The 25,251-nt window shown below is 44.6% G+C and overlaps 3 protein-coding genes and 1 non-coding gene across 4 annotated transcripts; 2 read left to right on the top strand and 2 right to left on the bottom strand.

Moving 5' to 3' along the window:
- Positions 1-2,750: 2,750 nt before the first annotated feature.
- On the top strand, positions 2,751-4,446 carry LOC4343912 (ethylene-responsive transcription factor 1-like). Its single transcript, XM_015792437.3, has 2 exons — positions 2,751-3,103; positions 3,425-4,446. Exons 1-2 carry the CDS (start codon positions 2,854-2,856, stop codon positions 4,201-4,203), a joined length of 1,029 nt encoding a protein of 342 aa, XP_015647923.1. The 5' UTR covers positions 2,751-2,853; the 3' UTR covers positions 4,204-4,446.
- A 1,080-nt stretch (positions 4,447-5,526) lies between these two features.
- LOC4343911 (uncharacterized) lies at positions 5,527-9,591 on the bottom strand. The gene is made up of 5 exons (NM_001403160.1): positions 9,463-9,591; positions 7,977-8,829; positions 7,692-7,892; positions 6,854-7,049; positions 5,527-6,159 (listed from the first exon to the last, which is right to left on the bottom strand). Exons 2-5 carry the CDS (start codon positions 8,781-8,783, stop codon positions 5,975-5,977), a joined length of 1,389 nt encoding a protein of 462 aa, NP_001390089.1. The 5' UTR covers positions 8,784-8,829; positions 9,463-9,591; the 3' UTR covers positions 5,527-5,974.
- A 214-nt stretch (positions 9,592-9,805) lies between these two features.
- On the top strand, positions 9,806-17,692 carry LOC107277036 (uncharacterized). Its single transcript, XR_010742340.1, has 3 exons — positions 9,806-9,984; positions 15,851-15,897; positions 16,890-17,692. It is a non-coding gene; the product is annotated as an uncharacterized protein (transcript).
- LOC4343910 (sucrose synthase 3-like) lies at positions 10,140-15,683 on the bottom strand. Its single transcript, NM_001403157.1, has 16 exons — positions 15,620-15,683; positions 14,615-14,751; positions 13,940-14,069; positions 13,693-13,844; positions 13,415-13,607; positions 13,119-13,237; positions 12,815-13,031; positions 12,609-12,704; positions 12,320-12,493; positions 12,096-12,212; positions 11,834-12,000; positions 11,531-11,755; positions 11,125-11,443; positions 10,795-11,039; positions 10,562-10,700; positions 10,140-10,465 (listed from the first exon to the last, which is right to left on the bottom strand). The coding sequence occupies exons 2-16, from the start codon at positions 14,722-14,724 to the stop codon at positions 10,418-10,420; spliced, it is 2,451 nt and encodes an 816-aa protein (NP_001390086.1). The 5' UTR covers positions 14,725-14,751; positions 15,620-15,683; the 3' UTR covers positions 10,140-10,417.
- Positions 17,693-25,251: the final 7,559 nt, after the last annotated feature.

Genomic DNA, 25,251 nt, shown 5'->3' with positions numbered 1-25,251 from the left:
TACTGTTCCCGGACTGTCTGATACTGTTTGTGCGTCGTTCCGCATAACGGAGGCGCGGAATCGTCGGGTGAACAGTGCAGTACAGTGTTGGAACAGTGACCCACAGTGTGAAAATCAATGACGTCACGGTTACGCGTTTTGGGACCGCGGTACCGTCTCCGCGTTTTGGAGTTGTGGGACCGCGACGGTCCCGCACCACCGTTCCGCGGGACCGTCGGTCCCGCGTTTTGGATTTGTGGGACCGTCGCAGGACGGGTATATTTTTGGAAATCTTTTTTTTATAGATTTATATAAATTAACGTACATTATAAAAAAATAAGTATATTTGTATTTTTTTTCCCTGCTAGTTTCTTATTCAGAATGCATTCCGTAAAATGATTGGGTGGAAAGTGGCAAAACTGTGCTCTACAAGAAACAAAATTCAGATCAGCAGTTAGCTTGAACTAAGGGATCAAATGCCAAAAGTCAGAGATTTCGAGGACATTGGAACTCGTGTTGAAGTTTGCACGTACTACTCCCTCCGTCCCAAAATAAGCGCAGATATGAGTTTTCTTGTCCAACTTTAATTGTCCGTTTTATTTGAATTTTTTTAAAAATAAAAAACATAAGTCACACCTAAAATATTTTTAGACTCGGCGGAGGGATTTAATTAAACTTATTCCTTGCCACATACGTGCCGGCCCAATATGTTATTTGGGCCGGAACGGGGTTGCCACGTACTGCGTGCGGGCCGAATATTTGTTGGGCCGGAGTAGGAACAAGGGTGAAGGGTTTGGCCTGTTGGGCTAAAATGATCAGGCTTGGACGGCCCAGATAGCTAGAAACAATGTCACCAAGCAGTTTTGCGGAAAGGCCCTTATAGTATGATGTACGTCCTCAGATTCGATCGCTGCCAACCAATGGTAGCGTAGCCATCCTATTTTGTGCTCTCTTTAACCGCTCGATCGAATTTGTGCGGCTGAGATTTAAGGGGAAATGCAACCGGATGTACGTTTTCTGTATTAACCCTCGAACTAGTCCATATTATCGCATCCTGAATTCCTGATAGACAAGGCCAGGGAGGGATCCTGCAGTGTTCACTGTTCATGTGTCTTCCGTCGTCTGCAAAAGGTTCATGATCCTGAATCTTCAGGAAAGCATATCAAGCATGGTTCTATTTCCTATAATATATAAAGTCATGATCTTTTCTTGTTCCATGTTCCCCTGCTCGATTTCAACTTGAAGTTGCTCTTTGCATGGTGATTTTCTCCTTGACACACATGTGTGCCCTCTTGTTATTGCATCGCAACAAAGCACACCGTGATGTGATGTTGATGTCATGCATGTTGTGTTTGACACATACTGCAATTATTTTCAGCTTTGTGATTTGTGAAGCTGAAGTTGGGGTCTTGGGGACGACCAAAGATAGTCTACTCTTTCCGTCCTAAAATAAATTAACATCGTACTAGAATGTGATGTCATATTTTAGTACAACGTTGATTTATTTTGGGATAGATGGGAGTAGTAGTTGTGGTTAGATTCAGTGGTTGTGACAATCGACTCATCAGATCGGGATTAAAGTCTGAATATTCATGATGCATGGCAGCAGAAAGGTATCGATGTCTATCCCCAAATGGATCTTTTTTTGAGAGAGCACAACTGAATCTTTTGCTCCCTCTTGATCATCACTTCTCTTCTTGCTTCACCATGACGACTGAATCATTTCAGCCAGTATAGCCATTCTATTGACCAACGACTAGACCAAGAAATGCTAAAACAAAGAAGTATAGTCTGTGTTATACGTACTACGTACCATTTATTCAAAGAACTGTTTACATCGACATAGTCAACAAGCAGCTATGACAATATTCAATTTGATTTCTTCCATCCTAACCTTAGACTTTTATTGATGTGCTTGACATAATGATACTCTTATATAAATAAGCCTTCCTATTCTGATCGACTACTCGCTTTCTTCTTCAAATATGGTACATAAGTTTTCTTAATAAAAGTAAAATGAAAGAGTTGAACTCAGATCTGTGCCTTCTACCTGTTACTCAATGCAGAGATCATTGTACGAGCTATTTCTTATTTGGAGTACTAAACTACTTCCTCTGTTTCATATTATAAGACTTTCTAGCATTGCCCACATTAATATAGATGTTAATGAATTTAAATACACATATATATGTCTAGATTCATTAACATATATATGAATATGTGCAATGCTAGAAAGTCTTATAATATAAAACGAAGGGATTACTAATTATTACTTGATGTGCTTATTTTTGTCCTTTATAATTTTCATGGACTAAAATTAAGCCAACAATTATAGTACCAAACATGACCCTGTTGCTCTGTCTGCAGAGGAAGAAAGACAAAGAAGTCCAGAATTTTATTGTCACTGGTCATGTAATTCTAGATTAAATCAGATTGATACCCTTGTAGTACATTTGTACTTCTGCCAAGGGACCATTTTTTTCTCAAGTTGCCAACTTGTTTGCGAAAATATCTCCGGCCGAGTTGTTGAGGGATTTGATTCGGGTTCATGCACCCACACTCCTCTTCATTCCAATGCAGAAAAATTCAGCATCCTGCCACACAAAGTCCCAACTAGACCACTTGCCAGCTCAACTAGCACTATTATACCAACCATTATGCTAATGCTGTCTCATATCTAATGTGTGTTAATAGTTTATTAGCTCTCCAAGAACAATCCAATCTTCAGTAGTACAAATATATGAGAGAGCACAAAGCTTCAAGCCTCCTTCAGACTACAAGCCATTAAACAGAGACGACCAACGACTTAACCACACTTCTTCTTTGTGCTGTCCAACCTCCATTGTTGGGTGTGAAAGCTTTGGCTCATCTGCCATGTGTGGAGGATCCATTCTCGGCGACCTTCACTTGCCGGTGCGGCGGACAGTGAACGCCGGTGACCTGTGGGGAGACGCCGGCAAGGGTAGAGATGGTGGCGACGGCTTGAAGAAGAGGAAGGGGAGTTCTTGGGATTTCGATGTTGATTGCGATGATGATGATGATGATGACTTTGAGGCTGATTTTGAGGAGTTTGAGGATGACTATGGCGATGATGATGATGTGGGTTTCGGGGACGACGACCAAGGTTGGTATTACTGTACAAATCTTCATTTTTCCTATCAATTTTTTTTCACCTTTTCATTTACTTCTTGATCTTTTTTCGGAAACTCACAAAAAGACTTGCGCATGTTTGTATTAAGATTTAAAAGAAGTTAAGTTTTTACAAAATGAAAATCATAAGCACCTGAAATTTCTAGATAATTTAGATGTTCTCGCTGGCTTGATCAGCACATGAAATCTCTGAATATCACAGGGTTGTCACTCTGTCAGGTTCAGGCATTCAGCATGTGTCTTTTTCAAAACCTGATCTCTTTTTTTTTTCTTCGTCGTCTTCTACCTCACGCAGAATCCGACATGAACGGTCTCAAGCTCGCCGGATTCAGCACCACGAAGCTCGGCCTCGGCGGCAGCAGGAAGAGGAAGACGCGATACCGAGGGATCCGGCAGCGGCCATGGGGGAAATGGGCGGCGGAGATCAGGGACCCCCGCAAGGGCGTCCGCGTCTGGCTCGGCACGTTCGGCACCGCCGAGGAGGCCGCCATGGCGTACGACGTCGAGGCACGCCGCATCCGCGGCAAGAAAGCCAAGGTCAACTTCCCCGACGCCGCCGCCGCCGCCCCGAAGCGGCCACGGCGTTCTTCGGCGAAGCATTCGCCGCAGCAGCAGAAGGCCAGGTCGTCGTCGTCGTCGCCGGCGAGCCTGAACGCCAGCGACGCCGTGTCCAAGTCCAACAACAACCGCGTCAGCTCGGCTGGGAGCAGCACCGACGCCACCGCCGCCGCCATCGCCATCGACGACGGCGTCAAGCTCGAGCTGCTCTCGGAGACGGATCCTTCTCCGCCCATGGCCGCCGCCGCCGCCGCGTGGCTCGACGCGTTCGAGCTGAACGATCTTGACGGATCAAGATGCAAGGACAACGCATTCGATCACCAGATTCACAAGGTAGAAGCGGCTGTCGCTGATGAATTCGCGTTCTACGACGATCCGAGCTACATGCAGCTGGGTTACCAGCTCGATCAGGGCAACTCGTACGAGAACATCGACGCGCTCTTCGGCGGCGAGGCCGTCAACATTGGTGGACTCTGGAGCTTCGACGACATGCCAATGGAGTTCAGAGCTTATTGAGCATTTGATTCTATTTAGGAGGGAGTGAATTATTTGGGAGGAAGAATCGATGTTGTAACTTGTAAAATCTCTGATGATGATCTCTGCATCATATGATCAATTTGAGTGCAGTTTTGTTTTTGTAAATACGAATTCTTTATTATGATGTTAGGTTCTTAATTTGCCCTTCTTCATCAGGGATTTGTTCAGGCTTTTGTTGTGATGACTGATTGGACGAGGGAAAGATTGCGTTTTTTGTTGTCATGTTGGGTACTCTACTCTTCTGTTCCTAAAGTTGATAAGTGCCAAAATTTGTGAGAGGAAAAAGATAGTTTGCCATTGAGTTGCTGCTTCTTTCCCTCCTAATTAGGCACATTTTTTCTCCCCGAACTTTTGCCATGTATGTACTTGATCAGTGCTCAGATAACTTTTACCAAGAAAATTGTGGTTGAATTCAAATAAACTTATCTGAATGAGCATGACAATGTTCCAATCCTCGAAGAAGGTTCTTGTAATGTAGTACAGGGAACAAAGAAGATAACTCTAGCCGAGTCAGCTTTCTTCAGAAGAGACGGCTTCAGAAGCAAAGGCTGACACGTTAACCTGTAATTGATGGGGGAGAAAAAGGAGAGGACCTACTCCCTTCATAAAAAACAACTGGACCTCGTCTTTTCTATTATACTTACACTTATCAACTAAAATTTGACTTTTCAATATTAAATTTATAACTGATTTTAAGGTTTTATGTCAAAGTTTATTTTTCGGCTTTAGTTTTTTATCGCTACTCACAAATTACTTTTCATTTGTAAATATGTCGTTTGACTTATTTCACGAATAAATGAAATAATGAGAAGATGTGACCTCTTCTAGTACAACAAAACTGAATAGTAATAATATAAAAAAGTTGATGTCCAGACCCGTTGTACTAGTAGCCATAGTTAAGGTTTTTTTTATACGGAGAGAGTAGTTGCATAAGCGCACGAAGAGACGCAAAGGTACGAGTAATAATAAACTAATTCATTGAGTAGTAATTGTTTATATCACATTTCTCCTTTGCTAGGAAGGAGACGTTGGGGAAGGAAGGTGTCGCCGCGGTTGTTTTGTTTGATCGAGCGAGCACGAGCACGACCGTACGACGGTCTCACTCACCTCACCTGTTCCTCCATCGAGAGAGAGAGATCGCTTTCCATGCTGGACGTTGACCGACCTCACGTGGGCGGCCGCGGCGAGACCTCGTCGGCGCCGAGGCAGAGCGACCCCGCATGGTATAATTTGACCGGCTCGACACGAGCTCAAAACAAACAAGCCAGAAAAAAAAATTGCAATGCATGAACGAGCTTTCAATTATTCAACGTGTACTATATAATATTAAGTCTCCAGTGTGACACAGCTGAAATTGATGAAACTTTTATATAGAATTTTTTTTTACACAAACCGTTTAAGAGCTTGGAGAATATGCAAACGAAAGCCCAAGTCCAGAATAAAGTAACAACAGGGCCTGAAATATCATGATAATATTTACATGTGTACCGAGAGATTATCAGTGGAACACAATCCAATTGGTCTGTTCAGATTTGGGTACTTGAATTATAAAATACTTTGGGACCTTTTTCACATTTGAACCTATAAGTCGTGCAAGGGATTTTAACCCAAATCGACCCATCCGAACAGGACTTAAAAGCTGTACATTTTCCTACCTTTTTCTTTATATACATATTGTGTACATCAATGAGTAATGGAGAGCTTTTCCTTTTCTTTTTTTCCTTTTTTTTTTTGGCATGAACACGTAGAACTAGTAAACCATTTTAGAGAATAGATCATCTAGAGCTGAGTACAGGGGCTGGGCGGCTCTGGGTTTCTCCACCTTCCCAAACAGGATATCAGTTGTGGTCAAGTAAGCATCGCCATAGAAGCGTAGATTGGTCTCTGATCTGGTTGTCACGACATTTCCTTCCAATGAGACCCCAACAAAGGCACCTGTTTCAAGTTTCAAAATAACAAAATCAATCAATCATCCATGTGGTACACCGCAATTATCTAATCTTTTGAAGGAAATCACAGTAGCCTCAATAATCTTAGCAAAGTTTAGGTTCTCAAAGAGGGTGTGTGCTAGCCGTCTGGACCTCTGCTTTTCATCTTTGTGGTTGGTCTATATGCACTTTATCAATCGGAGCTGGAGTCACTTTCAAAGTAAAGCAGCGCAAACAGCCTTTTGTTTAAAAAAAAACTCTTAGCAATTTTAATGTAATTGATATGGCAGAGTTCCTGCCTTGCTCAAAAAAGAAAAAAAAATCAATGTGGTTATTAAGGTCTGTTCTGAGATATTTGCATGTCACAAATTTTTATTCGTCAACCTATCACCAGTTCGATGTTGCATTTACTTTCTCAAGGATGTAAAGTACCATGAAAGCAAAAAAAAGAAGAATATTATCTGATGCCAACTTGATTAACATTGCACATTTTGTTTTCTGTATCAAGGTGGGGACACTAACTAGTTCTTTGACAAGCAAAAGATATAACCATGTGTAGAAGTACATGACTTTCTAGTTGATAAAAATCCTAGAATATGTCGATAATATTCACCCTAGCTTCTGAATCTGCTATTTCTAATGTATAAACATGCTCTGAAAAGGGTAGTAATAATGTGAAGAGGTAGTTTTCTTATTATTACCTTTGCTACAGCTGTAAGTGTAGCAGAGCCCAGAACCTTTTTCACTGGCCCTAACATCTGCTTCAAAGGCCCTGCCAATTGGTCCTGCTGCTGCACTTAATCCTGCCCCAAGAGAAAGATGCATGCGACTGCTGAATGCCTTGACAGCCTTACGATCATGAAGTACAATTATAAAATCTGTCAGTTCGCCACCAAACTGGAAAAAGAAAAAAGCCACCATCAGAGGAAGATAAAATTCCTAAAAATAAAGTACATCTCATTAGAATTCTCACTGTTTCCATATCATTTGCTTCTTTCTGTTGAATGTAAACATTGATTTGCACATGCAGCATACTTAAATATACTCGAGCAAAGCAAAGCATTGCAGTAACACATTAGACAAAAAAAATACTCCCCCCATCCACAAAAGTTACACCTATTACTTTTATCACCAAGACCAAGGAGTGAATGCAAGCATGCAACCAATGAGTATTTAGATGACTCGGTTCTAATCAAACATTTAATTTATCTCTTCATTTAAGTCTTGGGTGCATAAAGACTACAAATAGGAACAACTTATTTGGAAAAACTCAAATGTGAAATATGTTTAACTTTTGTGGATGGAGGGAGTACATCAGCACTGACTATGTTAATTAACTTGCTTATGCACTACCATCCATATGGCAAATCATAAATGCAAATCCGGTGTGCTCAGCCTATCTTAAATTATTAACATAAAGGTTCTTGTTCTTGGTGAAGGCCACAAGAATTTATATCTAGTAAGTTCATAAGCAACAGATGATGCATGTGCATTGAACCATTGAGATTTGAGAAAGAGAAGATTTTATTGGACAAAAACCTGAACTCCCCATCCCAGGCCAACAGATGCAATTGCTGATGGGGCAGACCATGATCCATCTGATCTTCGGGCAACTACAAGGCCAGTGCCAACTTTGTATGTAAGAACTGCACCCGCCTTGGCAACTGTTATCACAGCAAGCCCCTTAGCTCCCTTTAGAATAGATGATGGGATGGACTTCTCAGGGTTTAATCTAGCAACCTGCATATTTCAAAACAGAAACTTTTCTCAGTTCAGGATGACAAAGGTAATCTCTTTGAGCAAAACAACCCAAATCATGCATACCTGGCAATATCTATTTAGTGTATTTGTTGCCTTGTATATCTCATACTCCATTGATAAACCAACAGGCAAGTTCAACCAGCTTCTTGTGCTTGTCCAATCCATAACATCATGTTTTGCTGGCTGCATGGCATTGCTATTGTAATTGATCAATATTCCCTGAAGTGGATCGAGCCTATCGTAGCAAGCATCACACACTCTCTGAGGATCACGCTGCCTGAACTTCATGGGCATCAAGCATCTTCCCTTGGAACAATCTTTACAGAAAATACCTCCACAGAACCGGCAATGGTGCCTTCCACGAGTCAGAGCTGTGAAAGGCAAACTGCATTGCAGGCACACACTGGTAGAGCTATCTGGTAACCATTCTGGAGGATCTGCCTGTAGCACCTCCCTGTATGCACTGTATTGTAAAGCATTTGTTTCAAGTAGTGGTGGCGCACTAGGAACGCATACAGATGGATGTACATTAACATCACCATCCTTGTCAAATCCTAGAAATGAGACATCCGTGCTGAAACTTTGCTGCTGCAGTGTATTATCCTGGTTCTTATTTGTGCCCGAAACAATAGCAGCCAGCCCAGTTAGGACAGTCTTCAAATTGATATTTGAACTAGCTCGTGTTGGAACAAATGGATCTTCTCTAGAATCGTACTCCGATGGGAAATCTGGCTCCAGGGACGGTTCATAGAGATAATCCTGCGCTGGGTAAATGTTTGCTGGAACTAGACTAGATAGATGACCTCCCTGGTTGTTGCTATCGATTTTGGAGAGGGAAGAGTACGATGTCACTTCATTCGGGGCCCCCATAGAATCATTTAGAGACAACAATCATGTGGCAACAACACAAGATCACCTGCAAGTGATTGCACATAACTTACAGTCAGCAAACAGGCATTACAATTTGAGTCCAAAAACAACAAAGCCTTTGTATTTGAGAATGACGATTCTTAGTAGTAGCTTTGTACTTCTACCCCAAAAAAAAAACAAAAAAAAAACAAAGGAGCTTTCTACCTGTACACTTTCAACATCAACAATAACCAATGCAACAAACTGAACAGGTCACGGTTAGGATCCATGCCATTCCAAGTGCCACCATAAATCTATCTGAATGCATATTTAACTGAAACTAAAGGTGAGCTGCGCTCTTACAGCTAAGCTTGAAATAATTCCCCAATAGAGATAATCCGAACCATGCTACACCTAGCGTGCATGTGCAAGCAACTAAGACAAACAAAGATCACGAAACCCTAACATGGGATAGACCAACAAATTAACCCTACACGGCTACACCAAATCAACACTAATCAATAATAGACGCGATGAATCCAACCCCCAATTCAACGCAATCCGATCGCTCGCCAGGAGCAGAGCAGAGCACACCGCTCGCTAGCTGGCCGCCCCCAAATCCCATCCTAATCCGTACATCGGCGAGCAAAAACGAAGGCGAATCCAGGAGAGGAAGGGGATCAGCGAGCTTGGCGCTTACCGGATCGAATCAATCGGAGGCGGTCGCGGGGGGATTCGGGTGGCGGCGATCGCCGGGGCGGAGGAAGCGTCGGAGTTGGGGATTGGGGTTTCGTCGGAGAAGAGGAGAGGAGAAGCGAAAGGCTACCGCGTCCTCTCCTCATCTTCGCGTTATCGGGTTTCGGGTTGGCCGCGCTCGCGTGATTGCGGGTTTCACGGGATGCGGGCGGCGCAAGGACCCGACACCCGACCGACCGGGACACGTGTCGCGTTGACGGGCCGGGTCTCCTCGCCCGCTAAGGGCCCACGTATTTGGCCCATCCAGCTTGGGAATTTTTTTTGGGCCGAGGCGAGAGGCGAGAGGCGAGAGCCACCGGCCTCGTCGTCGGCGGCGGGCGGCGGCGGCGGCGCTGCGTGCGGGAGCGTCGAGCTGGGTGGCCGCTTTGCACGCCGTCGGTGGGGATCGCTACTTCGCCGCCGTCTCGGCTCGTCGCCGGCTGCTTCTCCTACCGCTGCCTCTTCCGGCCACCGGTCGCCTGCGACGGTGAGTGTTTTCCTTCAAGCGGTTGCAATTTGCAAATCATCTCTGAACATTCAGTGGCACGAATGGCTTAGTTTGGGGATTTTCTACGATTTCTGGGGCACTAGCTAAGAGAAAGCGTAGAACACTTCAAAAACTAGGGAATATTTTGGGGCGGATTTTTAGGGGAAATAAAGAGATATGGCAATGCCATCAACATAGAGTCATAGAGAATCTTGTTATTCATTTATTTCATTCATAGTATCCATGAAAAGGCCAGAGCATTACATCAATTTCTTCCATTGAAAACCCCACAAGAACTGGCCCTGAAATCAACTAAACCCTTAGAAACTAAATGGATGCATTCGTTCCTCGATTTCTGTTTTTCTTCACCCCTGGATCAGCACTGCAACAATGGAGCACCCATTGCCCATTCTTTTCACCGGGTAAGGCCAGATCATTTGGTGGAGGCCTCTCCCTCAATGGCCAATGGAACGGTGGTAGCCTGCACAAGAACACAAAGCAACAGTACAAGAATAAGCACAAAGGCTATAGGCTGAGATGAAATGGATGAAGGAAAGTGCGATAATGTTGCGCATACCATCTTGCGGTACTTGAGGGCGTACAGCATCTCCAGGTAGCGGCGTGTCTCACGCCTGTCGAGGTTGGTGACATACTTCCAGAAACCGTAGACACCGGAGAGAGTCATCAGCCTCTCAGAGTAGAGCTTCCATGTGTACCTGCATCGATATCAAGTGGCAACATCTCAGTTAGATCCTAGATAGTGTTCATCTTCATCATATGGTAACATGGTAAGACGAGAATTTTGCATACTTCTCCTCGATGCGCTGAAGTCCACCCTGCGAGATCTTGATCCAGTGGTTTGGGTCTTCCTGACACTTCTCAAAGAACTCCACGAGCAGCGCCGAGGCCTTGTCGTTCTGGTAAGGATCAATGTGGTAGCCAGACACGCCGTGCACGATGATCTCGGCTGGACCACCATAGGCAGTTGCAAATGTTGGAAGACCACAGGTCATGGCCTCAATCACAGTTAGCCCAAAGGCCTCATAGAGAGCGGGCTGGTTGCAAAAAGAAAAGAGAAAATCAGAACTAGCTAACACTACAAATTTGTTGGAGAGCTCATAGCTTGACAGTGTTCATCACCTGCACAAAGGCTCCCCTCATGTCGCAGATGTAGCGGTAGAGCTCACCATTGCGGACACGGTTCATCTGAGCGGAGATCCAGCGGATGTGGCCATTCAAATTGTACTGCTCGATCAGATTAAACATCTTCTTGAACTCAGCCTGCTCTTCTTTGTCCTTGGATTCCTTGCCATGGTCACCACAGACAACCACAAGGTTTACTAGCTCTTGCAGGCGAGGGTTCCGACCATACAACTCAACCAGACCAGTCAAATTCTTGACATGGTCTAGCCTAGCCATCGAGAAGATGATTGGCTTCTTCTTGTCCTTCAGAACAAACCTACAGAGGTAGTCCAGTAAGATAACAGGCATGATATGCATATGTTGAGTTACAACTCAAACTGGTAAAAGATTATACAATACTCACTTGTGCTCAGTGTTTTCAACATCACTGAAGAGTAGCTCCTCTATCTCTAAATGGAGAGAGGTGAGCCTCTTCTGTGATTCGGTGAATGGGAAGTAGATGGACATGTCAGCACCAGGAGAGACGATGTTGAACTTGGGGTCAAAGACATCGATACCATGGACAACACGATAAAGGCCAGGCATTGTGAATGCCATGTGAGACTCATACTGCCCCACAGTTTCCTTGCTGAAAATTGGATGATGATGTAAGATCAGCTTATGCCATTTACAAATATCCAGAAAGTTTGTAAAAGGAAAATCTTACTTTCCAGCAATCTCCTGGAAGGTACTTGTGATGATGAAGTCAGCATGGTTCATTGCAATCAGGTCAGCTGTGAACTGGCAGGAGAAGTGATAGTGATCCTCAAACTTCTTCCAGTAAAGGTCGGAGTTGGGGTACTTGGTTTTCTCAAGTGCATGGGCGATTGTACACTGCACATGATGGAACAAGAATACTACAGTGAATAATTGAAATACTATGCTTATCATAAAAAAAATTGTATTGAATAAGGTGCTAGAATTCGTACATGAGTGACACCCAACTTGTGTGCCAGCAAACATGCAACAAGGTTGCCATCACTGTAGTTCCCAATGATCAGGTCAGGGGTGGCCTGCAGCTCTCCAGAAATCTCGTGTGCCACATCCTGAAAGCAACAGAAAAGAATGATAAGTTGATCATTTTTTTTAAGGAACCTAAGTTGATTATTTTGATGAAACGATGACAATAAACTTGTTGGAAGATGAGACATACATCGGTGTAAGTTTCCAGGTAAGGCCAGACTTCAAAACGCGAGATCCATTTGCGAACAGTCCCATTTTCTGTTCGGAATGGCACACGCAGGATATGAGTGTGCTCAGTGCCTAGGACCTTCTCAAGGCGCTGGCCACATGTGGTGCCATGCGCATCAGGTAGCAACCTGGTCACCTATGTAATACCAAAAAGGCCTCATTATTTGGAATCAATTAAAGTGCAAGGTTGTAATTGACCTTATTGGGTATTGAACTTACAATGAGAATTTACGTTCAAATAAAAAACTTACAATGAGAATCCTTGGTGTGATGTTTAGACCTTGTTGCTTGATCCTCAGCAGCATCTCATTCTCCATAGCACGGACTTGATCCAAAATGTAGACAACCTGTAAGTTGCCATCACATAAGAAAACTGGGGCATCAGTCTTGGACTCTTGGTGGTTTCAATTATATAAAGAGGTAACATTCCAGCTCGTAGAACTGGATAGTATATTACCTGCCCACCGGTATCAGGGTACCCCAAGACATTAGCCTGTGCAAAGTAACCATGCGGGGAGAGGATAACAACATTGAACACCATTGGGATTGTTCCAAGGAACTTCTCCAAGGCGGACGGCTCAGGGGCCTCAAGAAGGTCCAAGAGAAGGTGAATAGTCTCACGCACTCGCTGAGCGCAGTCACCCCAACCCTTCTCCAAACCAAGCTCTTGGAACCTAAATTTATTGATGAAAGAACATTGTCAGATATGCATTGATAGTAACTTCTATTTGGTCAGACATTGCATGACGATTGTGCAGTACCTGTGATGGAACTCTGAATATGGGGTGTCAGCTGTAATGCCTGCAAGATGTTTTTCTGCCTTCCTCAATGCACCTTGGAGAGCATCGAGACTGCGAATCCTGTCGTTCAACATCATGGTCTGAAAAAGGACGGACATAAGTTATTGCAAACTCCGCTTGATTCAGCAATGAGTAGTAGTTCCAGTTGTCATGGCAAAGGCAATGAATACAAGGATTCAGACAACACACTAGTTTATAAATCATAGTAAATATATGGATCGGTTAATCAAATCAAGAAATCGGAAAGTGTAACCTACCATCCCTTTGTAGTTGTGCGCACGAAGAAAGTTGAGCAGGGGGTACATGCTCTCTTTGTCATGGAACAGCTTTGACGACAGGTGCCTGTTCAAGAACTGCACCCCATTGCCAATAGACTTCGACAACGATGGGCGAGGGAAGGAGGCATTGAATGGCTCAAAGTCCAGCTCAAGCACAAAGTTGTTCTGGGTGCTGAAAACAATCACATGATTGTCAAATCAGGAATCTAAGGTATAACTTTAAGCATGGTATTGGTTAAAATCACAGCTCCAGATACCTTCCATCCACAAGCTGCTCCTTGAACTGCAAGTATTCAGGGACACTCAGCTCCTCAACACCAAGCTGGCTTACATTGATCCTCAGATACTCCCAGACACCAGGCCTTGGGCGAATGGCAAGGGCAATCCATGGAGGGATGACAATCGCCTCCTGCACAACAAACCAGCAACATTTTTTTACATCAGAGCTGAACATTTGGGAGTACCATTCAGCATGATAGTGCAGTGAGTTCTGCTGATGCAAACCTGTGCTCCCCTCAGGACATCCTCTAAGGCAGAGTCCTTCAGCTTCTCACGCTCGCCCTCAGGGATTGCGGCGTTGTACTCAGCAATGATCTGGTGGGGCTGTAGCATTCCCTTTCCTTGGTTCACAAGCCTGAACAGAAAATTGCATAACAACAGTTATTTTAGATTTACCAACTTTGTATTACTTGAAATTCGAAAATGTATTGTTTTGTGGGAATGAACAAAAACTTTTTTCCTTTTTTTTAAACAAACAGAACCGATTTAAATATTTTTTTTGTTCCATATGTTAATCCATTGATATGATGGAACTGTAAAAAGCACTATATTGGAAATACAGGAATATTTCTTGACACTATACAGAACAATTAAAACAGATCACCGTCAGAAATTGTTCTCTCCAACTGAAAAATTAAAAGCACTTCTACTGAGAGTTACCAAAGGATATTATAGAAACGACGGAATGGATAATAGCAGATATATTCTGGGGTGATCATCAGACTTAACAATTTACAGCTAAGATCATGGTTGTATTGGGCATGTAGTAAATGCACTCTTTATCCAGCTAACATCAGCATAACTTTGAGATAAACAAAGCAATCAATATGCATCATTTGAACTAGATCTTTGTACTTGTAGATCAATACAAATTAAAATGAGAAGGATTTAAGTGCAAACCTTGAGAAGACAGCCACAAGCTCATTGGTGTGCGCGGAGAGGGAATCGCCGATGCGCTCCCTCATGCTGTGGAGACGGGTCAGGGCACGTTCTCCAGTAGTTTCCCCCATTGCTATCTTCTAGATGGATCCTCAAGCCTGAAAAACACAGACAGTTTATGAGTCCATTGAATGGACAAATGTTTTCAGTGAATAAACAGAATGATTTTTGAATAAATAAACAGAATTTGGATGTACTTATCTAACAAAAAGGTACTAAAACCCCTACTAGAAGTCAAAAACATTGCCATGACATTTGGACATCAAACATGGAAAGCACAAAGGGATAAGCATCATAAAATACAAGACTATGAACAAAGATACAAAAGATTAGTGACATTAGCTACAGCACTTCTGAGGAGCCCATAATGAGTGCCAGGTTCAAGGACATGAGAGTGGCACATCATGGAAATTATATTTAAAACTTTTGGGAAATTTTTGCTTAAATAACAATCTTTACGAGTAGGATAAAACAGAAACAAAAGGTTGCCAGATCCTTTTCTTGTCTCTGAATAAAGTTGCTAAATCTTGCTTCCTTTGTTAGAGAACACAGATCATGCAAGAAGAAGAACTCCAAAAGAGAAACCATAAGCCCAGAGCTTGCAAAATGGCATGTCCTGTATATGCAGCCGGCAGGCAGGACCTGCAGTTCTGTGCTGGATGGATCATAGCTACTCTCAACTTCAGAGAACAAACACAAACAAATCGACATTCTGAACCAAAATTCAGAGCAAGAACCCACACCAATACCAGAAACCCAAGCTGATGCAACCAGAAAAAAATTTAGCACCCCCCACTAATCCAGAGATCTCAGAAAAGTCCCTACTGTAATTCAGAGATCAACCATAACATCATGCATCCATAGCAACAATCCTAACAAGATCACTATGGACATAACACAGAACTACAGAAGCACTCTGCACTTCACAGTTCACACACACACACACACACACATGCTCTTCTCTACCTTGCACTAAAGGAGAAGAGGAGGAAACTCTATGGATGAACAGAGCAGAGAACCGATGGATGCTGGGAGAGCGATGCATCCACCTGTATTTATACACGAAAATGTGCAGGGAGGCGTGGGCCATGTGTCCCCTGCCTCACTCCCTGGTCCTCACTATCTTCCATCTTCTGTTTACTTTACTTGGCTTTCCACCACAAAATGACACCTGTTTCTGCTGCTCTTTCTTGGCAGGTTTGCAGCAACGGCTGTATGGGGATCGTAAAAGCTTCAGCTTGCCGGTAAACAGAAAAAAATGCGTTGGCATTTGTCTGTTGCACTAATATCTGTTCAAAAATGAAGTGCAGTAACCAGGGTTCACAATCCCAACCAAAACCGTCCTTCCCAGGACAGCTCGACAGCACAAACTTCAAGGTTTCCCGGCTAAGTTAAAAAAAAAAAACTAAAATTTAAAATTTTGACAAATTTTGTCTATTTTTGCTGGTTTACCAACGGTTTTAACGAAAACCAGAGATACCATTCGTGAGTAGTATTTGGTCAGGTAACGGGATTGTGAACCTTGGTAATATTACTAATTACTGTCCATATGAGCAACGCTTTGGGTGAAAATTACCACTAGATTACTGGAGAGAAGTGCATCACACCATGCACGAGCTTGCTGCCTCTGCTGATAGATTAGTTAGCTGGCTACCATACATGCTGGTACTGTACTTGTCGCATAGCATTGCATATGCATGGGCCTTGCATTCTGCTAGCTAGCTACAGCAGCATGTCATTTACCAGTAACCTTTTTTGTTTTCACAAGAGCCATGCATGCATGCTGCTGCTCAGCCTCTGTGCCGTTGGAAGCGTCATGAACGAACGCTAAAATTCGCATGGCGCATCAGTAGATGTTCATCGCACGCATATATGTTGCACAAGTGCTAAACTCGTGGTCGAGAGGCACCCATCGGTGAGCGTTGGGTGTGTGATGAGCGATGTCGTTTAGTAACTTTTATTGTCAATTGATCGGTTGAGCTATGGTTGATAAGTGGTAGAAAAATGAACGAAGCAACTAAAAATGATTTATAAATGATCTATAGATAAAATTTTATATCTGACTATTAGCGGTTTAAACTGCAATAGTAGAAAATACACTACGATGGAAACACCCTAAAATCTAACTCCAAAATTAAGTTTCGAAAAGTACATTTAATTTTTTTTTCTTAGCTAATCGCCTGCAGGCATGCTTCCATGAAGGTCTTCTCAAGGTATTTAACACTTCATTTTTCAGATGTACTACGGTTGGAACATGCAACCAATCTGAAGGACTGCAAGTTGGAATTGAACAAACCAATCTGCGGATTTCGCAGATGGGTTCAGCCTTCAGAAACGTACGGTACAGCTGCTCCCGTTCGTCTCCAGCCCCGGTTTTTCTCCATGTTCCTCCCTGACACAATGGATTATCGATTGTTCCTGCAAACTGTTGCTAGCTGCTGCCTGCAATGCAAATGCAGAACAGAACATGCAGCTAGCTCACTGAAGAAGCAGCTGTGTAGGGTAACTCGTCTACTGCCGACCTCTCAATGTGCCGACCTAAGATGCATGCCTGCCAGGTGGCGGTGTGTTTGTTTTTGTTTTTTTCTTGGCTACAATCTTCTACTCCCTCCATCCCATAATATAAGTCCCATAATATAAGGAATTTTGAGTTTTTACTTGTACTGTTTGACCACTCGTCTTATTAAAAAAATTTGGAATTATTATTTATTTTTCTTGTGACTTACTTTATTATCCAAAGTACTTTAAGTACAACTTTTCGTTTTTTGTATTTGCACAAATTTTTTAAATAAGACGAGTGGTCAAACGGTGCAAGCAAAAACTCAAAATCCCTTATATTATGGGAAGGAGGGAGTAGAATTGTAATCGTGTACTACCTCCGTCTCTGAATAAGTCATTTTAGTACATGACTTTAACTTGATAGGCATCTATCTAGATTCGTGGTATTAGGATATAACTTGTATTAGATTAATTTATTCTGAGACAGATGTAGTAATTTTTCATGTTATATGCTAACTTCGCGCTGTCTTACGTGGGTTATTTCAAAAAAAAAAATTGCATGTCTAGCCATCTGCTTCAATGCAAACGAGTACTCATCATGCATTTTCAGTTCACCTCCTGAATTTCAGTACATTCTGCGTCACGGTTCTCCTTCTGCTTGTGAGTTTTGGTCCTTCCCAGCGTGCTTGGCAACCACTCTCTCAGTCTTAAAATATATTCATGATTCCAATGTATCTCAAAATACAATCACTTCTCTATCTACCTCCTCGTCTTAATCAGTCATAGCATTTCTTCATTTAATTTCTTTATCTATTTTTTTATGCCAACCAATCACAATCATTTTTCACCCTAAACTTCTGACAACCAAGTATTTGCAAAGAAACAATTTTCACTGGTTTTTATTGGAGAATTATTATTCAACAAAATATCAATTCTTTCATGATGATACGTACCATGCACGTTCAATTGGAACGATCGATCTATAAACTTACCTCTTCCTCCCAAGTGCTTCTCAATGGATCTCCGGGGCAAGCAATAAACCATGTCCGAGGCCTTAGACAAGGGGATCTACTCTCGCTGATGTTGTTCATCCTAGCAATGGAACCTTTTCATCGAATTCTTAAGGCGGCTGAAAATGCATCTCTTCTCTCTCCGATGGGTGGGAGTTTTGACAGATTCAGGTGCTCCCTGTATGCAGACGACGTGGCAGTTTTTGTAAAGCCTTAGGCTTCAGACTTATCGGTGCTTATAAGACTCCTAACTTTCTTTGCGCAAACCTCTGGCCTTCACACAAACATCAGTAAGACAGAGATCTACCCGATCAGATGTGAAAACATCAACCTCGTATCTCTTCTTGCAAATTTCCCTGGAATGGTAAAGCAATTCCCTTCTCGCTACCTTGGCCTGCCTCTCCATATCCGAAAGCTAAGGAAAATCGACTTCCTGCCGCTAATCGAAAAAATTGGCTCGTGAATTCCCGGCTGGAAAGGTAGGTTCTTATACTTCGGCCGGAAGGAAAACGTTGGTCCAATTGGTCCTAAGCTCTATGCCAATTCATCACTTCACCGCGTTGCAAGTGCCCAAATGGGTGATAAAAAGAATTGATCGCTTTAGGAGATCTTTTCTTTGGAAAGGAGAAGACCCTGACAAAACCAACCCAGGCAGCAGTTTAGTTAATTGGCAGACGGTGTGTAAGCCAAAAGTTTTGGGTGGTTTGGGCATCCTGGATTTAGAGAGGTTTTCGCGAGCCCTTCGTCTTCGTTGGCTTTGGCTCAGTTGGAAGGATGAAAACAAACCATATGGGCTGGCATGAGCATTCCCTGTGATGATACAGATAAAAGGTTGTTTCAGGCAGCAACGACAATTGAGCTAGGTGATGGCGCAAAAACAAGCTTTTGGCATGACAATTGGCTACAAAACAGCTTCCCAAAAGACATTGCACCACTGTGTTTCAAGTTGGCAAAAAGAAAGCAAAAAAGCGTCCATTAAGAGCTCCATAACAATAATTGGTTGATCTCTTTCAGGCAAATAACATCAGTAGAAGAAATCCACGAACTTGTTTACCTTGGGAGCATGCTTCAGGGAGTCCTGCTTACCCCGCGTCCTGATGACATCTCTTGGAATTGGAATGAATCCAAAGTTTACACAAGTAAGAGTGCTTATCTTTTCCAATATCAAGGATCTTTTGTTTCCTTAGATTTCTCTTCGCTCTGGAAAGCGCCGGCTGAGCCGAAACTTAATTTTTTTGGCTGGCTAGTCCTCCACCAGAAAACTCTTACAGCTCAAAACTTGTTGAGAAGACACTGGCCGTGTAATTGGATTTGTAGTTTATGCACAAGCGCCTTTGAAGACACTAATCATCTGTTTAGCGAATGCCCCTTCTTCAAGGAAGTTTGGTCTCTAGTTACTTCCTGGCAGCATTTACCTACAAACAATGTTGGCCTCTCTGTCGGAACCTCTGATTGGTGGGCCCAAATCAATTGCGTGGGATCGAAGGAGCAAAAGAAGGCGATGAGAGGAGCTCTGCTTACCACTTGGTGGAATGTTTGGTTAGAAAGAAACAGGAGAATTTTCATCAACATTTCAACCTCAGAGAGAGCAGTGGCATATATAGTAAAACAAGATCTTGATCTCCGTTGCTCGGCTTTTAGGCCTCCATAGTTTTCTGTTGTTTCGTGCCATGTATTGTTGTACCGTTTTCTTTTTATTTTCTGGACTGAACTGATTTGTACTATTTTTTCTTCCTTCTAATTAAATTCTGGCAGATCTCCTGCTGTCGTTCTCCTTAAAAAAAAACTTACCTCTTACAATATAACTTCATCTGTCCTAGAATGTAATAATCTAGTATAGAATATATGGATATTACAACGAATTTGCAGAATGTGTTTCATTATGTACTAGTTTGTTATATTTTGAAACAGGTGTAGTAGTAATTACTAATCCCCTAGGCACATGAAAAGGCACAAGAAGAAAGTAGCGATCGACAGTCCAATGCCACTTCCCTCGACACACCGTTTCACTATCCACCTTTTATTGCTCGTCTGGTCTGCACCAGCGCTTGCGATCAATGCTCCGAAAAGCATCATAAGGAAGAAAAACGTTATCCAGCTGATCTGAAAAAGAAAAAATTATAACATAAAAGTTTTATCGCGGCCTGAAAGTTTTGATTGTGAATGAATTGCAGTTAATGTCGGGTGTTCTTGTAAAGGTTTAGAATTTTGTTTTATTTATTTTCTAGTTTCTAAAAGATGTGAGTGAACTGATGACATGCATTGCTATATCTTTATATAAAGGAATAGAAATAAATGACAACATGACGAATAGTAAATTAGATCTAGAGTGCCGATTTTTTTCTCTTCTAATTTCACTATAGATCTTGGCAAAACTATCCGAAAACTGTATATTTAGCCAATGAATTGCAAACTACGTACTCCTACCTATTTATCGTCGATTTTTTTACAAAACCATGTACATGAAATTACATCAAAATAGCTGTGTGAAATCGTTCTGGACATCTAATATACCATATGAGAAAATTCCTTATGTGCCCACGAGTTTTCGGTCAATCCCTACGTATCTCTGAATTTTACTTCATCCTCTATATATATGTCCGAGTTTTTAATTCGAGTTTTTAAATTAAAAGGGACATGATTATTGACACCAGATTTCAAAACAAAATTTATATTTTCAAACATTTTTTTAAAAAATAATGAAATCCAAAAAAGGTTTTATACGGAATTTGAAAAGGAGAAATTGTTTCTTATTTGGGTTTAAATTTCAGCAAAAAATTTTGAATGAATTTAATCAAATCTGATTTGAAACTTATTTTAAAAATCTAAGTTTTAGTTTTCAAATTTATGATCAAATAATTATTTCTTGTTTGTTTTTATAAACAAATCAACTTTGATGTTGAGAGCCGTAATTTTTTTTTCAATTTACTATACTAAGCAATAAGTAAGACAAAGGGGGTAATAATGACATTTTTGAACAAATCTAATGGTCAAATGACAATCAACTCACGGAATGGGCACATAGCCTATAGGGGATAAAAATGAAAACTCAAGAGTACGTTTAGGATAAGACCAAATTCAAAGGCATGGGAGGGATTAGGCGAAAATTCATGGATCCGGAAGGGATTTTCTCAAATATATACAGCTAGGTTTTACGAATCTATCTGAACTTTTCTCCATTGTTAATTTAAATCAGCTAGCCATTGTTAACTCAACAAAACAAAATCAAGTTGGGATTGGATGAGCTTACCCAAATTGGATAGCAAGGGCCTTCTTGATTGCATTCAACCCTCATTGCCTTGTAATGCTTCTTGAGGGCGAAGAAGGTCCCCGTGCAAGCGTGGTACCAGAACCTGCCGACGCGGCCATCCGAGGTCGTCGCCGCCGCCGCCGTGAGCTCGGCGAGGACGTCGCCGGCGCTTCGCCGGCGATCGGCGGCGGCGGCGGGACGTCGACGCAGAACGCCGGCGAAGAAGGTTCTTGCCCTCGCAACGTGGTACAGGACCACGCGAGAGCGGCAGTCCGCCCAGTCGTCGTCGGCCTCGGGCGCCGCGGCCGCCGCCGCCGCCAGCTCGGCGAGGGCGTCGGGCGTGAGCAGGTCGCCGCCGGCGGCGGCGGTGGCCCTGACGAAGACGGCCGTGGGGCAGGGGGCGCCGCATAGCGTGCAGAGAGCGGCGCCGGCGGCGTCGACTCCATTATCGGATGTGCGGCGGCGGCGGAGGGGGATGATGCAGGCGGAGCAGACGGCGACGCGGTGGCCTCACGGCGAGCCGATGGCCACCCACTCCGGCGATGGCTCCGTGCTGCACACCACGCAGTTGCTGCTTGTAGCGGCGGCGGCGGCGGCGGCGCCGGCGGCGTCGCCTTGAAGCTGGATGTCGATGACGTGGCAGATCTTGGGACCCACAGCTTGATCCATGTGGACGTACACGTATGTGCCCGATCGGTAGGTTAAAGTATATATAATGCGACAAACAAAATACTTATATACTATTTGTAAATCAACTAAAGAGATCGTGTGTATTTATAATTTGACTCGAACATATATATGAGATTGCCGTCCATGTACGTGTCAGGCACGGATTATATACGTCACGGCTCTTTTGAGATCCTTTACCCTCTTTTTCTCGGATCTGTATCAGGTGCAGTCAGTGACACTGTAGCACGAGGTACTGTTCACATGGTTACTGTAGCTTTAGATCTGGACCATTGATCATAAAAATGGATGGTCCATGTTGTGTGCAGTTGCTAACGTGCAGTCACTATTTTTGACTGCACCTGATCCCAATTCCTTTTCCTCGTGGTTTGCCGTGGCTCTTCGCCTCCAATCCTCCCGGTGAACCGGTGCCGACACCTCCGCCCATGAGCCCAAGAGTCGTGACCCTCGTCGCCGGAGTGGTTCATCTTCTTTCTTTCCGTGCACAGGGACCATTGCTCTACTCATCGTTAATTCGCATGTCGTTCCTTGATGGGAATACAATTGATCCAAGATAGTACTCCCTCTATCCCTAAATATTTGATGCCGTTGATTTATTTTAATATGTTTGACCCTTTGTCTTATTTAAAAAATTTAAGTAATTATTAATTCTTTTTCTATCATTTGATTCATTGTTAAATATACTTTTATGTATACATATAGTTTTATATATTTCAGAAAAGTTTTTGAATAAGACGAACGATCAAACATGTTTAAAAAAATCAACAGCGTTTGTCGGTGATATGGGACCGGGAGTATCATGACTAGAGGCTTGAGGCAGACACAATCGCCCACGTGGCCTGGCACCTTCGGGGACGTCGGGCCCGAGGGTGAGGTGTCCGCCCTCCTCCTGATTACCCCCGAGGGGGGGTCGGGTTGCGCTTGCCCCGGCCCCGAGGGCCGAGGCACCCCGACCCCCTTAAGGAAGTCTGCGCCACATATATGGGATAAGTGAGCACAGCTGTGCTCACCTAACAGCATTTATTGCAGTCTGGTCAAGCGTGTCACGCTGCATACAGCGCAGTACGGCGCGTTCCTTTATCCGGTCTGTGACCAGTCACAGACCGGTCAGATCACGGGTTAGGTGGCGACTGGCGGTCTGACGCACGCCTTACCCCATCCCGTCAAGGCAAGGTGTTACACAAGGAAGGGCAAACATGCATGTTGTTAAACTGACGCGTGGTGAACAAGAATGACCGGTCTGGCACTGGTCGCGTCAGCAACAGGCAGCCACGATCCCACGTTGCGCCTGTCTCCGCCGGGAGTGGAGGTAGGTGTGGGCTGTCCCATCGGAGTGTCATTCGGACAGCAACCATACCAATCTCCGTCCATAAAGAGAAGAAAAGTTCAGTTTGGAAAGGGGAGGGTGCATGTGGTATCCCCTTGAAGATAAAAAAGGAGGACCATGCCCACAAAGAGAAAGGGGGGGATTTGGATTTTCCCGGGAGAGGAGAGGGCTGGTTGATATTTTGTAACTTGCTCTTACACAGATCCACCAAAAACACAGGAGTAGGGTATTACGCTTCCCAGCGGCCCGAACCTGTATACATCGTCTGTGTCTCGCGTTTCTTCGGGGCACGCGATCTTTCCACATACAGAGAGAGCTTGAGATCTCACCCTAAGCCCCCGGCCGAACTGGCAAAGGGGGGCCTGCGCGGTCTCCCGGTGAGGAGCCACGAGCTCCGTCATCTGGCGCGCCAGGTAGGGGGCTCAGCGTGTGTTTTCTGAGCTCTCAGACTCTTCCGTGTGTGCCAAGTTTTTCTTGTTCAGCCTAATGGCCGAGCAAGGAAAAGCGCACGACCTCTCTCCGAGTGTGAGCGGCGACGACGGGGAGCCGAATCCACGCCGTCGAGCTCGTACTCCTCCACCTCCTCCGCGCCAAAGCCCTAAGCAGGGGGAGGCGCTTCAGAGGGTCGACAAATCCGTGGCATCACCAGTCGCAGGTGATGCAGGAGAACGGCGAGATGGGGAGCGTCGCCTCCTCGTCTACGGCGACGGCAGCACGCCTCAGGGTGCGCTTCAGGCTGCTGGCGCGCTCCTACGACACCCGCCTGTCGTCCATGACCCGGAGTCTCCAGCCCAACGATGGCTGGAAGACGTGGCCAACTTGGTCATGACGGCACAGCAGCGCCTGGGTGCTGGTGGACGGTCAGCCACCACCAAGACCTCCGGCGCCGCTACCACCGGCTCCGTGTCATCAAGGCGGAGGGCGCGGCGAGCGGCGGCGGCTGCACGTCATTCGGCTGCCACTCCCTCGTCGACACCGTCGACTCGGGAGGATCAGCATGGGGAGCCGGATGCCCGCCTCAACGTCGAGCGCCGGCGTAATAGCCGGCGTACTCCCCGTGCAACGGAGGGCGCCTCCTCGTCCAGAGTGTCACCTCGACACGGACGTGAAGATCAGCCCTCCGTGCCCCCGGCCGGTGGTGTTGGCTGTAGAGCCTTTGTGGCGAGTCTTCGGAATGTCCGTTGGCCCCCAAGGTTCCGGCCCACCATCACCGAGAAGTACGATGGGAGCGTCAACCCCACCGAGTTTCTCCAGGTCTATACGACCGGGATCGAGGCCGCTGGGGGTGACGACAGGGTCATGGCGAACTTCTTTCCCATGGCCCTAAAAGGACAGGCGCGGGGTTGGCTAATGAACCTGCCACCCGCGTCGGTCCACTCCTGGGAAGATTTGTGCCAACAGTTCACCATGAACTTCCAAGGCACATATCCGCGCCCAGGCGAAGAAGCGGACTTGCATGCAGTACAGCGAGGCGATGATGAGTCGCTTCGCTCGTACATTCAGCGGTTTTGCCAAGTCCGCAATACTATACCATGCATCCCTGCACACGCGGTGATCTACGCGTTCAGGGGGGGTGTGCGGCACAACCGCATGCTCGAAAAGATTGCCTCCAAAGAGCCCCAGACTACCGCAGAGCTTTTTCAGCTCGCGGACCGAGTGGCTCGTAAGGAGGAGGCATGGACCTGGAACCCCTCCGGTCCCGGAGTGGCAGCTTCGGCCGCCCCCGGATCCGCTGCTCAGACAGGGCGGCGGGACAGGAGGAGGAAGAAGAGGTCGGCCCATTCCGACGACGAGGGTCATGTCCTCGCCGTCGAGGGCGTTTCGC

The sequence above is a fragment of the Oryza sativa genome, chromosome 7 (assembly GCF_034140825.1).
Source record: "Oryza sativa Japonica Group chromosome 7, ASM3414082v1".
Taxonomy (NCBI): domain Eukaryota; kingdom Viridiplantae; phylum Streptophyta; class Magnoliopsida; order Poales; family Poaceae; genus Oryza; species Oryza sativa.
This window is presented reverse-complemented; position numbering and strand designations above follow the sequence as displayed.

Excerpts from the sequence above, each read along its gene's own strand:
- LOC4343912 (XM_015792437.3), top strand. The coding sequence starts at position 2,854 with ATGTGTGGAGGATCCATTCTCGGCGACCTTCACTTGCCGGTGCGGCGG. Across the intron at positions 3,104-3,424 it reads TTTCGGGGACGACGACCAAG|AATCCGACATGAACGGTCTC; the intron begins GTTGGTATTACT and ends TACCTCACGCAG.
- LOC4343911 (NM_001403160.1), bottom strand. The coding sequence starts at position 8,783 with ATGGGGGCCCCGAATGAAGTGACATCGTACTCTTCCCTCTCCAAAATC. Across the intron at positions 7,893-7,976 it reads CACTAAATAGATATTGCCAG|GTTGCTAGATTAAACCCTGA; the intron begins GTATGCATGATT and ends TGAAATATGCAG. Across the intron at positions 6,160-6,853 it reads CACTTACAGCTGTAGCAAAG|GTGCCTTTGTTGGGGTCTCA; the intron begins GTAATAATAAGA and ends AACTTGAAACAG.
- LOC4343910 (NM_001403157.1), bottom strand. The coding sequence starts at position 14,724 with ATGGGGGAAACTACTGGAGAACGTGCCCTGACCCGTCTCCACAGCATG. Across the intron at positions 11,756-11,833 it reads TTCCAGGAGATTGCTGGAAA|CAAGGAAACTGTGGGGCAGT; the intron begins GTAAGATTTTCC and ends TCCAATTTTCAG. Across the intron at positions 11,444-11,530 it reads GTTGAAAACACTGAGCACAA|GTTTGTTCTGAAGGACAAGA; the intron begins GTGAGTATTGTA and ends CTACCTCTGTAG.